The 12,332-nt window shown below is 37.9% G+C and overlaps 1 protein-coding gene across 2 annotated transcripts in view; it reads left to right on the top strand.

Annotated features, from left to right (window-relative positions):
* The first annotated feature begins 5,183 nt into the window (after positions 1–5,183).
* LOC141162218 (uncharacterized) overlaps positions 5,184–12,332 on the top strand; it is a 29,175-nt gene continuing 22,026 nt past the window's right edge. The window contains exons 1-2 of one of the 2 annotated variants that reach the window (XM_073648092.1): positions 5,184–5,494; positions 8,736–9,119. In XM_073648092.1, coding sequence (XP_073504193.1) covers positions 5,446–5,494; positions 8,736–9,119 — 433 coding nt within the window. In that variant the 5' untranslated portion in view covers positions 5,184–5,445. The remainder of the gene's footprint in view (positions 5,495–8,735; positions 9,120–12,332) is intronic. The other variant, XM_073648083.1, reaches the window with a different exon arrangement.

Genomic DNA, 12,332 nt, shown 5'->3' with positions numbered 1-12,332 from the left:
ATCTGTTGAAGCGTTCCAGAGTAATTACCTCATAAAGTGACAGTGGTCAGAATTGTAAAAATTGGCCTGGTCATTAACGTGCAAACAACCTTTGGGGGTAAAGGGGTTAAAGGTGTGATTTTTTTTTTTCATAAGTTTATTTTAGTTTTTCTTAGTTTTGGGGATGTGCAGGGTTTTTTTAGCATTCGAGGCATTGGAACAAAAACACGTTTGTGGTAAATATGTGTTATTTTCTACATTCTAAAGAACAAGTAACTGCCAGGAAATGTAGCTTCACCAGCCTCCTCATATATGTAGTTTATAGAGGAAGTCAGGAACTATATTTTATATAAAAAGTGTGTTTTAATATTTGTCATTTATTTATTTTAATTGCTTATAATGAATTCCTTCACTTTGGGTCATATTCTCTTGAACTATGATTATGATTTTCTTATGAACTTATGTGATTGCATACCTGTCAGATAGGTCCACAAATCTAATTACTTCCCTTAGTGCATTAAGAAAATATTCAGACTCAATTCACTTTTTTTTTTCCTATCAATTTACACACAATATACCGTAATGACAAAACAAAATCAGGTTTGCTGAAATTTGTGCAAATGTATTAAAAAAATGTAAAAAATTATATGATGCTTGAAATTTAGCTCAGGTCAATAACGTTTCTTTTTTTTTTTCTTTTAATTTGTTTTTATTAACATGCTGTAATAAAATAAAACAAAACATATACAAAGAAAACAGGTAGTCATGTACGTTGTTATTACAGCCTGAAAAAAAAAAACGTGTATGGAATGGGAGGATGAGACTTTCTGGCTGAATAAGACTTCTAGACTGATCAAAAGACATTAACTAAGTACCTCACATTTTTTTTAGCTGGACAGGGGACGGGGCTAATAGAGTGGAAAGTGAAAAATGACTTTGGCCATGACAACCAACTGTCGCCACAGGGTGATGAAAATGAACCAACAGGGACCTCGGTTGTGCTGCCAAGCATGGCAAGCTGTATGCTGGAATGTTGTGGGATGACAGGTGCATAGTTAGCATCAAGCAAAAGGATGGCTATTGGATAGTCATGGTTTTAGACCCTCGTTATAAAAGCAAAATAGGGGAGTTTTTCCCGGCTTCTGAAAGGGAATCCAAATTGACTTACTACCAGGAAAAGCTGTGTTACATACTCTGAAGCTTTTGCCGAACATACACTTGACCGACTAGCAAATACCTCTGTGATCTTCGCACACCCAACGTTCCCCCCATGCCAGCATTAGACCTAAAGCAAGTAGCCGAGTAAACAGCAACCGCTTCTGTATCTTTGACATGATGGATCAAATGTTTTATTTGCCAATGCAACAACCTGACACACTTCAGCAGACAAGGTTCAGTCGTCGTACATAGGCTGTGTTCATTCTTCAGCAGATTTTTGAGCCGTGATCCCATGGACTTCTAGGTCAGCAGATTGGACCAGTGACAAGAACTGGTCCAGTTTGCTATCAGCGTATTGCCTTATCAAGCCTTCAGTGTAATGTTAGATAGAATATTCAGCGTGGCCAGTGACTTTGTCACACCTGACCAGGCCCGGTGATCCATCACAGCATGGAAAACTTTAAATGTGTGAAATCAGGCATCAATTAGTGGCTGAAGCCAATGATTACATCTGCCGTACCAGCTGCTTGCCAAAATGTCCATTGCCTGTCTTCTACTACTTTGTTCTGCTGCCGCCAGTGCTAATGGCCCACGCTCAACTAGCCATCTACACCATGTCCATCATGTCATCTACAATGTAGTACTGCTGCTGGGGCTGCCATTGCCAGACATCGCCTTGCCTATCTCATTGTAATTCTCAACCATGTGGCTTCTGGAACTACCCAGCCACATATCTCCTGGCTGCCTACCTACTGTGTTTTATAATGCTTGACTGTACTGCAGAAGAGGGGCTGCTCTTTCTGGCCCTACACTGCCAGATATCTCCTTGCTGACCCCATCATAATTCTCTACCCTGTGGCTTCTGCCACTGCCATTGCATAGTTACGCCTACCTACTGTATTTTATGGTGTTCTACTGTACTGCTGCTGTGAAACATACACTCTTGAGGGTACACAAACAGCTCGCAAAAGAGGGCTAATTTTTTTTAAAAGCTTGTTGAGCAAGCCATTGCTTCTTTATTTTAAAAACAGCTAGCCAGTTCCTGCTTCCTAAAAAAGGTGTAATTTTTGGAAAGCTTGATTAAAAAGTCTTTCTAATTGTTTACTCATTTTGATAATAGCAAACATTTTGCGAATTCACCAAAAAGGGATAATATTTTCACTGGTTGTTTAGAAGCCATTACTTATTCACTTTCAATAGTGCTCCCTTACTAAAGGGATAATTTTTGGACTCTTTGTGAAAGCACTTTCACTTCTACATTTGGCAAAAAAACAAAGCTCAAGAAGCTACCCAAATCAGGATAACTTTTGTACCATCCCATGTGAAAAAGCCAAGGCTTCTTCTGTTTTCACCACCTGTGTAAAAACACCATCAAGGCAGGCATCTAACTCTCAAAAAAGGGAAGTTTTTAAACAGTTTCTAAAATGTAATTAGTCTAATACTACAGTGTGTTAAGTAGTAGTTGTTATTAATTTATTTAACTTATTTAACACTGGTTACCATTGGTTTGCAACCTTGCCAGATAGGTTGAGGCCACTTAGACATTAATAAGGCTGTGTTGAGATTAAATAGCTCAAAACAGGTTGAATACAGTCCTCAGAGTGTTACACAACTATTTTCAGAAGAAGGTGAGGCTTTGCATTATTGTGATTTGCAGCATATTTATTTGCCTGTAGTCAAATTTTTAGGGAAAATTCAGCAATCATGGCTGAATTGAATTTTAAACTGTTTGATCATCTCTTACCAGGACTGCCTGCAGATAGTCATCCATCCAAACTGAGCAATTTGGAGAAAACAAGCTTGGACAAGAAGGTGACCAAGAACCCATTTAACCCTCTGAAAAAGCTCAAAAGTTCCATCTAGAAGAGCAAACATCTCTACAGTACTTTGCCGATCAATCTTTAATGGTAGGGAAGCCAAAAATATAGAAAGATACTCCTCAGTACAATGTCTTTGGTATGAGGAAACCAAGATTGAATTCTTTGACATAAATGGCAAACATGATGTCTGAAGGAAACCAGGCAGTACTTATTATTTGTCTTATACTGTCCATAAGATGATAGTGGCAGCATGATGTTTTTGGAGCTGCAGCAATGAGAAGACTTGTGTCACGGGTGTGTCAGAAGTGACAGTCGCCCTGCAGTGGGTTGCAGGAGATCTCTATGTTTGGCATTGCAGACACCTTCTTAGAGGCGGTCTCTAGTGGCTACCTTCCTCTGACTAATTAACACCCTAGCCTGGGTGTATAAATACCTGCTGTATTCCAGAGGGAGGTGCTGGCAATATTCATTACTCCTTGTGAAGGCTTTAGCAAGAGCAGTACTTCTTCTTCTCTGGAGCTTGAGGACGTGTGCGCATTTGTCTGTAGTCATCTAAAGCTAAACAATTTACCCGTTTGTCCTCCCTTGTTGTCTTTAGTATTCAGTGGGGATTGACTAGCACTCATCTCCTCCCTTCCTTAGCCAAACGCCAAGGAAAGACAGGGCGAGGTACGCGTGCAGCGATTTGTGAAGAGCCAATATTGGGTCATTAGGGGAGACAGGGTGACACTAGACCTGCCTAGGAGGTCTCCACTCCCCCCTTTCCCTGGAGTCTGGGCTCCCTTTCCCTCTTCCCTTTGTGTTGCACTAAGTCTTTCCCACACCTTGCGTAACAACTTGTAAGTATTGAATTGAAAGATGAATGGCCCAAAGTACAGAGTGATCCCTGATGGAAACAGCCCCGAAGTGCTCTGAATTTGGTTTAGAAGTAAATTACCAATAGAACAACGACCCTAAGAACCCAATCAAGACAAAGTAGGAGATTACACGAGTGGCCCAAAAAGTGCCCAAACAAACAGTTCAGAATTAAGGAAAACAATTTCAGCAAAATTTTAAAATTAATATTGTCATAAAGATTATACTACGTTTGCCAAAATGGACTAATTAGTTAATAGTTTTACCATTTGTCCCAGATGTCCCCAAGAAGGTGCTGTGGTGGCTGTGGGTTACATTCACGTCACTGTACAGAGCTGGCATCCTTAAAAGTGTATGAGGCCCTACTGTAACTCCATATGCCTTTCTTCTCATGGTTTTCTTAATCCAATATTAAAAACAAATTATTATGTTCCATCCGATGTACTGTACTACGTAGGTTCTCTGAAATTGCATTACTTTTATGGGCAAATGTATATTCAGGATGGAAGCAGGGGAAAACTTTTAAAGGGGTAGTCGATTACTTAAACTTGGTTTATAAATAGGTTCATGGTGGTGCTAACATAAAAAGCCCCATTACCTACCTCTCCTCCATACTGCTGTTTAATATTGGTTATAGTAGTCATCTGATGCCCCCCACGTGATGAAAGAGGAAGCCAGAAAACTTACGAGGGCATGAGATGACACCTGCAGCAGCCAGAAGATAGAGCATTTTTCTTCTGGTTCAGATGAAATGTGACTGCTGCAAACAATCAGTGGCTAATGATTGGCTGACATGGTCACCTGATGTCACATACCCAAAGAGGAAGCCAAAAAACTTGCAGATGACACTGGTAGAAGTATGGAGGAGTGGCCGGAGTCTGATAGGCTATACAGGGCATTGTCATATGAATTAGGATGAGAAGCCCTTTATAGGGTCAGTATTGACTTTTAGGAGGATTGCTACTTTGAATAGGAGGCACTAGAGTCCCAGTCCTCTTTCTCTCTGTAGAGGTTAATTCCCAGAGGAGCATTGCATGGTGTATAAGTTTCCTTATTCCGACTCTGCGCTCTCCACAAGGAGAAACTCTGTCAAAGACTTCTCACCCAGCCAACCAGTTCTTCTGCATTGTACTGATGAGGGGGCAACACCTCAAAACACATGTCTGCAAAGTGTTGGGTTTGGCTACTCATTCTAATTCATGGCCATTTCAATGGTCAATGTTGACTTTTAAGATTACTACGTCCAATAAGTGGCACTAGAGTTCCTGATCTCTTCCTCTCTGAAGAGGCTACTTGCATGGAAAGAAGGGACAATTAATATGGAATCAAGTTTCTTTATAATGTAGCTTTATTTTTCATTTCAGATACATTGAAGCAATAGAAAAGGTTTGTGCAGAAGTGAATGGACCCTTTAATTCTTCACAGAAATTACCTATACTATTATTGTATATCCATGTATAGCAAACAATTCTCTGCTACTAAATAGACCTTGAACAAAGATATGACAAATCAAAAGAAGGAAAAAAAAGAACCAAAGCCGAGTATGACAGCAGGAAGGAGGTGGTTACACGAGTTCATGTGAGCTGCATCTTACTTCTGCATAGAGAAGACTGAAAAGTGGAGTCATCTCATCATGGTCATTTATTATTGGATTTATGCTGCTTTTTACCTTTTTCTCCATAGTGAGTATTTTATCTTGTGTTTCCTGATTGTTCTTATATGTCATGATTGCTGTAGATTGGATTGTTGGTCTGACGAGGCAGGTTTCACATGATATTTATGGTTTTCTGCATGCTTATACCTTATATGATTTTAAAGGGGAATTTCCATTCCATATTGTCAGCAAGAGTCAAACCTAAGCTGCTGTAATATGTGTATACATGTGCTACAATATTTTTCCCATTTTAGTCACTGATCTTGCATATGCCAGCCATATCTGATTGATGAGGGTCTGACAGCTGTGAGGCAGGTCCAGCCACTGATATCTTACTTTATTTATTTATTATGCTTTGCTTATATACCGCCATTAATTCATAATCTCACAATCTAATTCCCTATCAGTATGTCTTTGGAGTGTGGGAGGAAACCAGAGGAAACCCAAGCAAACACAAGGAGAACATACAAACTCCTTGTAGATGTGGTCCTTGGTGGGATTTGAACCCAGGACCCCAGCGCTGCAAAGCAACAGGGCTAACCATTGAGCCACTGTGCTGCTCTATGCTATACTGTTAGTGTCATAACATCTGGGGTTCAATTTCTGAGACCTCTGCAGTTCCTAAGAAGAAATGTGAATGGGGCTGTGGTTATAGAGTACCATATTCCACTCCCTTTTACAGACATTCTCATCATTCACTATCAGTATTGTGACTCACAATCTAATTCCACATCACTATGTCTTCTGAAGTGTGGGAGGAAACCCACGCAAACACGGGGAGAACAGACAAACTCCATGCAGATATTTTCCTTATTTGGACTTGAACCCAGGACCCGAATAATGCAAACCATTGAGCCACCGTGCTGACCTTAATAGATTTCGAAGCTAGCTTACTTGGTGATTGTTTCCAAGTTACAAAATTTTAAAAAAACAAAGTTAAAACTAATTGCAAAATATTTATTACAAAGGCTTTCAATTTTAAATGTAAATCAGAGTTCGAGTTACTCTTTAACCAGTTCATGACCTGGCCATTTACCCCCGTTCCTGACCAGGCACTTTTTTTTTTTCATAAATGTGGTTTAAAAGCTGTAAAAGTTTTTCTTGCTTCAACTGATATTTTCATATTTTTTTGTGATAAATGTTCTTAACTTTTATGTCATTTTCATTCTATCTTTCATTTTGTTTTTGCCAATATCAGTGGGAAAATAAAGGAAATACGTGTCTGTTTTTCACATTAAATTTTTTTTATGACCACCAAGGACCACTAAAATGAACAGAGCCCAATGGAGCGCCCCCTAAATCATCGTCTACCTCATGCTAAAATGTAAAAACTTCAATTTGTAAACAAATTATATTTCAATTTAGATGATATAGTTATACCATATATAGTTATGTAGTTCTAGATATATAAATTAATAATAATATTATAGCTAATATATAATTTGCTAAATTAATCCTGCAATGTGCAAAAGTGCCCATAAATTGCTCAATAATCTGTAAATACATGAACAATATCATGCACCAACTTTAATGTCACCTCAATTAAAGGTTGCATTACGCAGTTTTACATAATTACCTACGCAATTTGCAGAAAGAGAAATTCATCTTCTGTGGCTTCAAATTACACTTTCTACAAGCTATATATTAAAGAGATTTTCCAATATATATACTGTACATAAAGCTGAAATGAGTTGTGGTGGACATTTAGTTTTTATTTTTTTTAGGAATTAAAAGGCTTTTGAATTATTTGTCTTAAACCCCATAGTCCTGAGCGCCTCTGCATGGCATGTAAATATTACATCCAAGCGCAGTCCATGCAAGGTCCTCCTTAATCTGCTCTATGAACTGAACCCATGTAATACTCCTAGGGAAGCCTTGGTAGTATAGCATGATTTATTTTTACATATTTGGCCGTAGGTTTTTTTTTTTCTGAAAAATTCCATATAAATCCATGAGAACCTCCATGTGAATTTACGTAAAATGTGAGGCACTCCAAATAACAGAGATCCAAATTACGGTAGCATACATTTATTTATTTTGCTTACTTATATAGAGACATTAATTCCAAAATACTTCACAGGATCACAATCTACATTCCCTATCAGGATGTCTTTGGAGTGTGGGAGGAAACCGGAGAACCTGGAGGAAACCCACGTAAACACGGGGAGAACATACAAACTCCTTGCAGATGTTGTCCTTGGTGGGATTTGAACCCAGGACCTCAGCGCTGCAAAGCAACCACTGAGCCACCGTGCTGCCCTAAAAGCTTGATTTCGCAAATTTGATATTCATGGTCCAAGTACTGATCGTGATGTTTGGAATGGCTGCAGGTCTCTTGACTCAAACTATCAACACTACAATAGTCTTTTTGCCATCATACCAGATTACAAGATCCATGCGAAAAGTGTTGATTCATTTGTGGTGGGCAATTGCTTTTCCATTTCAAAATCAGCTTTTTTTAACAGGGGTGCCAAGATGGGGACCTGCAGTGATCAGCTGATTGCAATGCCAGCCACATTCGCTGAAATGTGTTGTTTCTGGTTTGGTGGTACCTCTGGGAGCCAAACCCTTCGTGACTCCTTATCTGAGCCACATATAGGACACAAGATTGATCTTCCTACAGAGCGTTCATCCATCAAGTCGTCATAGCTCGAGATCGAGCTGAAGGCTGTTAATAAAAATAAATATAGGACACACATGTATATGGCCTCTTTTTACCTAACTCTGTAGGAGCCAAGTTAGACAGGTACGTGTGGCCATCTCTTAGGATAAGCTTTCCACTCACTCCAAATTTCTAATTTCACTCCTAATAGTCAAGCGTGGGGATCCATACTAATGTCAAGAGGAGAGCTATAAGATGCTGAGCCCCATAGAAAGCTTTGGAGAGGTTGAGTAAGTAAGTAACTTGCACTGTAGCCTGGTCAATGGTAAGGGATATTCTAGGAGTTTGGTTGGAAGAACGGTCATAGAAGCGATTGTGGGTGGTGGAGCGCCTGGAGCTCGTGTTCTTTGGGTCCTCCCTATGGAGACCTGTTCTCTACTAACAACTGTGATACTCCAGTCTGGTGCTTGCACTTTGATAACATGACTTCATTATTACTTACTACAGATATTGCCTTTGGGGCTATAAGTACCTTAAATGCATCTAAGAGGGACACTGCAAGAATTAACCGTCACTGGACTAATGGACACTGCAAGAATTAACTGTCACTGGACTGATAAAAATGTCCAACAGGTCATTTAATCTTTATTACTTTCTCATTATACAGAGATGGTCGTAGGGAAAACAATTACTCAACACCCAGAAATCCTAAATCTGTATAAATCGGAGACTGGCAGAATAAGCTGCAGCTGGGCGAGTACATACTATCATCAGGTCCGAGTTGAATGGAAAAAGCAAATCTCAAGTACTGGAGAAGACAACGGGACCGTGTTATGTTCTGCACGGAAGTCCGAACAAAACAGCAGTTCATCAGCGAAAAATAATACAATTACATGTAACGTGACCAATAATAAGACACTGCTGACCATAGAGGGCGTCACAGAGGATGATGAAGGGCGGTATGTCTGTAAACTTATATGGGAGATACCGACACTGCATAAAGCAGAAGGAAATGGGACACGATTATATATCCATGATGGTAATAGTGGTGGTAAGTAGACATAATTGTACTATAAATTATACTGTATTAAAGGGGGTCTTCGTTGTGCCCTTTTGATATGTCCTATAGGAACATATAGAGGTCATCGAGGTGGTTCCCCAGTTAGAGACCCCTTTCTTTATGCTACAGCAGAAAGACCACTACATAAAGAGGCTCCTTTATTATACAGTTGTCAAATTATTTGAATGTGTGCCATCCATTTTGGCATTTGCCCTTTAGTGGTGGCTGCATGGAGCTCATTTCTGTAAGGGTAAGTTCCCATGATGAGTTTTTTGGTGCAGTGTATTTTTGGTGATCAAAAATCACAGCGTTTTTTTCAGCAAAGTTTCAGCAAAGTGGATGGATTTATAGAAATCTCCTGCACACCTGTGGGTTTTTTTTCACTCGGCGTAAACTGACCTGCGGTGCGAGTTTCAAATCCGCAACATGTCAATTTCTCTTGCGGGTATGCTGAGTTTTATGGGCAAATTTTCCCCCTTGACTTGCATTAGAAGCAGGTAAAAAAAATGCATGTAATCAACATATGATGTTATCAATACACTTTTATCAAAGACAACCCCTCTAATGTCCTATGTTTGTACATAAGATGAAATCACAGGTCTTTTGTATTTTTAAGTTAAATTTCACACAAACCATTTTTGGATGGGGAAAACAAAATATAAGGCTCCTTCCTTCCTGGTGCTGTCATTCATAATGCTTCCAGGTGGTCCTTATTAAGAAACATCATAAATGTATTGAGCAGAGATGGTATGATGATCTCCTATTAGACCCTGCCAGAAACTGAACCTAATAGGATGCCTGTCAGCCTTACTCTAGCAGGCATAATACACTGCAAAAATGCTTTCCTATATATTAAAAAAAAAAAATACATAAATGAAAAGGGAACAAAATTATCATTGCTTCAATAGTAATTACTTGTATGATAAAATGAATGCACTATTATCCCAAACATCAACGCTATAGAAAATAAACCATAAACGACTGCCAGGATTGCTGTTCTTTGTTCAGCTGGCCTCCCCAGAAAATAGGAAGACAAATGCAAAAGATCCATAAGTTGTATGAACCTCAAAATGATAAAAAAAAAAACCACAACATTTCTTACAGGTGCATTAATGAAAAAATAATATGGGTCTTGAAATGTTGCAATGCTAAAACACCGTATAAAAGTGTTTTTATTGTGCAAAACTAGTAAAACATAAAAAATCTATATCAATTTGGTATCGCCATAACATATTATTTATACCACATGTTAAATGCTTAATATGAAATGAAAAGAAAAAAAATTGCAGAATTGCTGTTTTTTTTCCCCATCTACTAGAAAGAGTTAAAGTGATTGTGTCGTCAGAAATTGACCTATTGTTTAAACAAGGTTTTGATTTCTTTTTTGTATCCTTAACTGTGACATTACATATTGAGAATGGTGGATCCTGTGTTATTTACTGTACTATAGAGGCATTGCCTTTCATTATAATCCTGTCTGTGAAGATAATGAGACTACTGAAAAGTTTTCTGTACAAAAAAAAGAATAGAGCAGAAAGTTTGTCATGTGTGAAAACTGATAGATTTTTGTTTTTTTTTTGTGATCGATAGATAGATACATAGATGGATGGATGGATAGATAGTGATGTGGAAAATTGGAAAAAGAAAAAAAAACATTATCAATACATGACATTACAAACATTTTTAAAAATAATATTCAACATAAAGACCTGATTTAAGCATTGGGTCTTTTTTGATGACCCAACCTCTTTAACCCCTTTCTGATATCTGCATTACATCTGAGCACATCAGGAGCAGGAGAATGGAGCGAACTCAGAGGCTGAGGCCACCATATTCTCAGCAGATTATGGCTGAATTATTCAACCATCATCTGCCTCTAAAAACTGCGGCTATTCCCCCGTAAAAAATAGAGAAATTGAAAAATAAAGATATTAAAAAATAAATATATTTGGTATCACTTCAAAAAGTACGGTCTATAAAAATATAAAATGAATGAGAAAAAAATTTAAGCAATGTTTTTTTGTCTCTGCAACACTGTAAAAAATGCAATAAGAAGCGATCAAAATATGATATCCATACCGAAATGGTTTCAATAAAACCCAGTCGTTGGAAAAACAAAAATGTTATGTGCCTTGGGAAATGTACACAAAAACATAAAAATTATTTTTTTACAAATTTCTGAAAAAAATTTCACCACTAAAATAATGAACAAACTGGACATGTTTGATATTGTTGTAGTGCCATCTTATTTTTTCCATACAATGAACACCATAAAAAATAAACCCAAAAAATCAATGTGGTAATTGCTGTTTTTTGGGTTTTTTTTTCCACAATTTTACCTTAATTGGAATTTTTTTCCCAGTTTTCCAGTAAATTGTATAATAAAATGAATAGTGTTATTGAAGAGTACAACTTGTCCCACAAAAAAACAAACCCTAATACAGTCATACCGACAGAAAAATAAAACATTTATTAATGTTGGAAGAAGTGGAGGAAAAAAACGAAAACATAATAGCAAAAATTAGCTGCGTTGGGAAGAGGCAAAAAAAAATTCAACCAAAAAGAAGATCCCAAATGGTGGCATTGAAAATTGTAAAAACAAGTTCTCATTTTGCTGGATTAACAAAAAAACTAAGTTATGGCTTTTTTGAAAAACAAAAAAAGAAATACATATACATTTTTAAAGGGGTTTTCCACTACTTTAATATTGATGACCTATCCGTAGGATATGGATACCGACACCGGCACCCCCACCAATCAGCTGTTTCCCGTGCCACCGCCGGATGTTATCACTTGCAGCTCCATTAACAATATAGTTGCATTTAAAATAGCCACATCATAGAATAGTGGCTGCAAATCTGAGTAAAATTATGTTTTTATTTTTTTCATTTCTCATCTCTATTGCAGTGATATTAGCTTGTAAAGTTTAGTTATAATTTATGTTAAAGAGGACCTGTCACCTATAAAAAGGAGATGTGTTGCACTTAGTGATGAGCGAGGATGTTCGGTTAACCCTTTCAGAGTATGCTTCGGGCGAGTACCGAGTATCTTCAGCGTAATCGGTGTTTTGTTTGAATCACTCCCGTGTGCATGATTTGCGACTGTTTGACAGCTTTAATACATGTGAGGAATGCTTAAGAAACAAGCATTCCTCACTTGTATTAAAGCTGTCAAACAGTCACAAATCATGCACACGTGAGTCAT

This window comes from Phyllobates terribilis, unplaced genomic scaffold, assembly GCF_046119375.1.
Source record: "Phyllobates terribilis strain yellow unplaced genomic scaffold, ASM4611937v1 Scaffold_1__5_contigs__length_1240528914, whole genome shotgun sequence".
In the NCBI taxonomy this organism is placed as follows: Eukaryota; Metazoa; Chordata; class Amphibia; order Anura; family Dendrobatidae; genus Phyllobates; species Phyllobates terribilis.
This window is presented reverse-complemented; position numbering and strand designations above follow the sequence as displayed.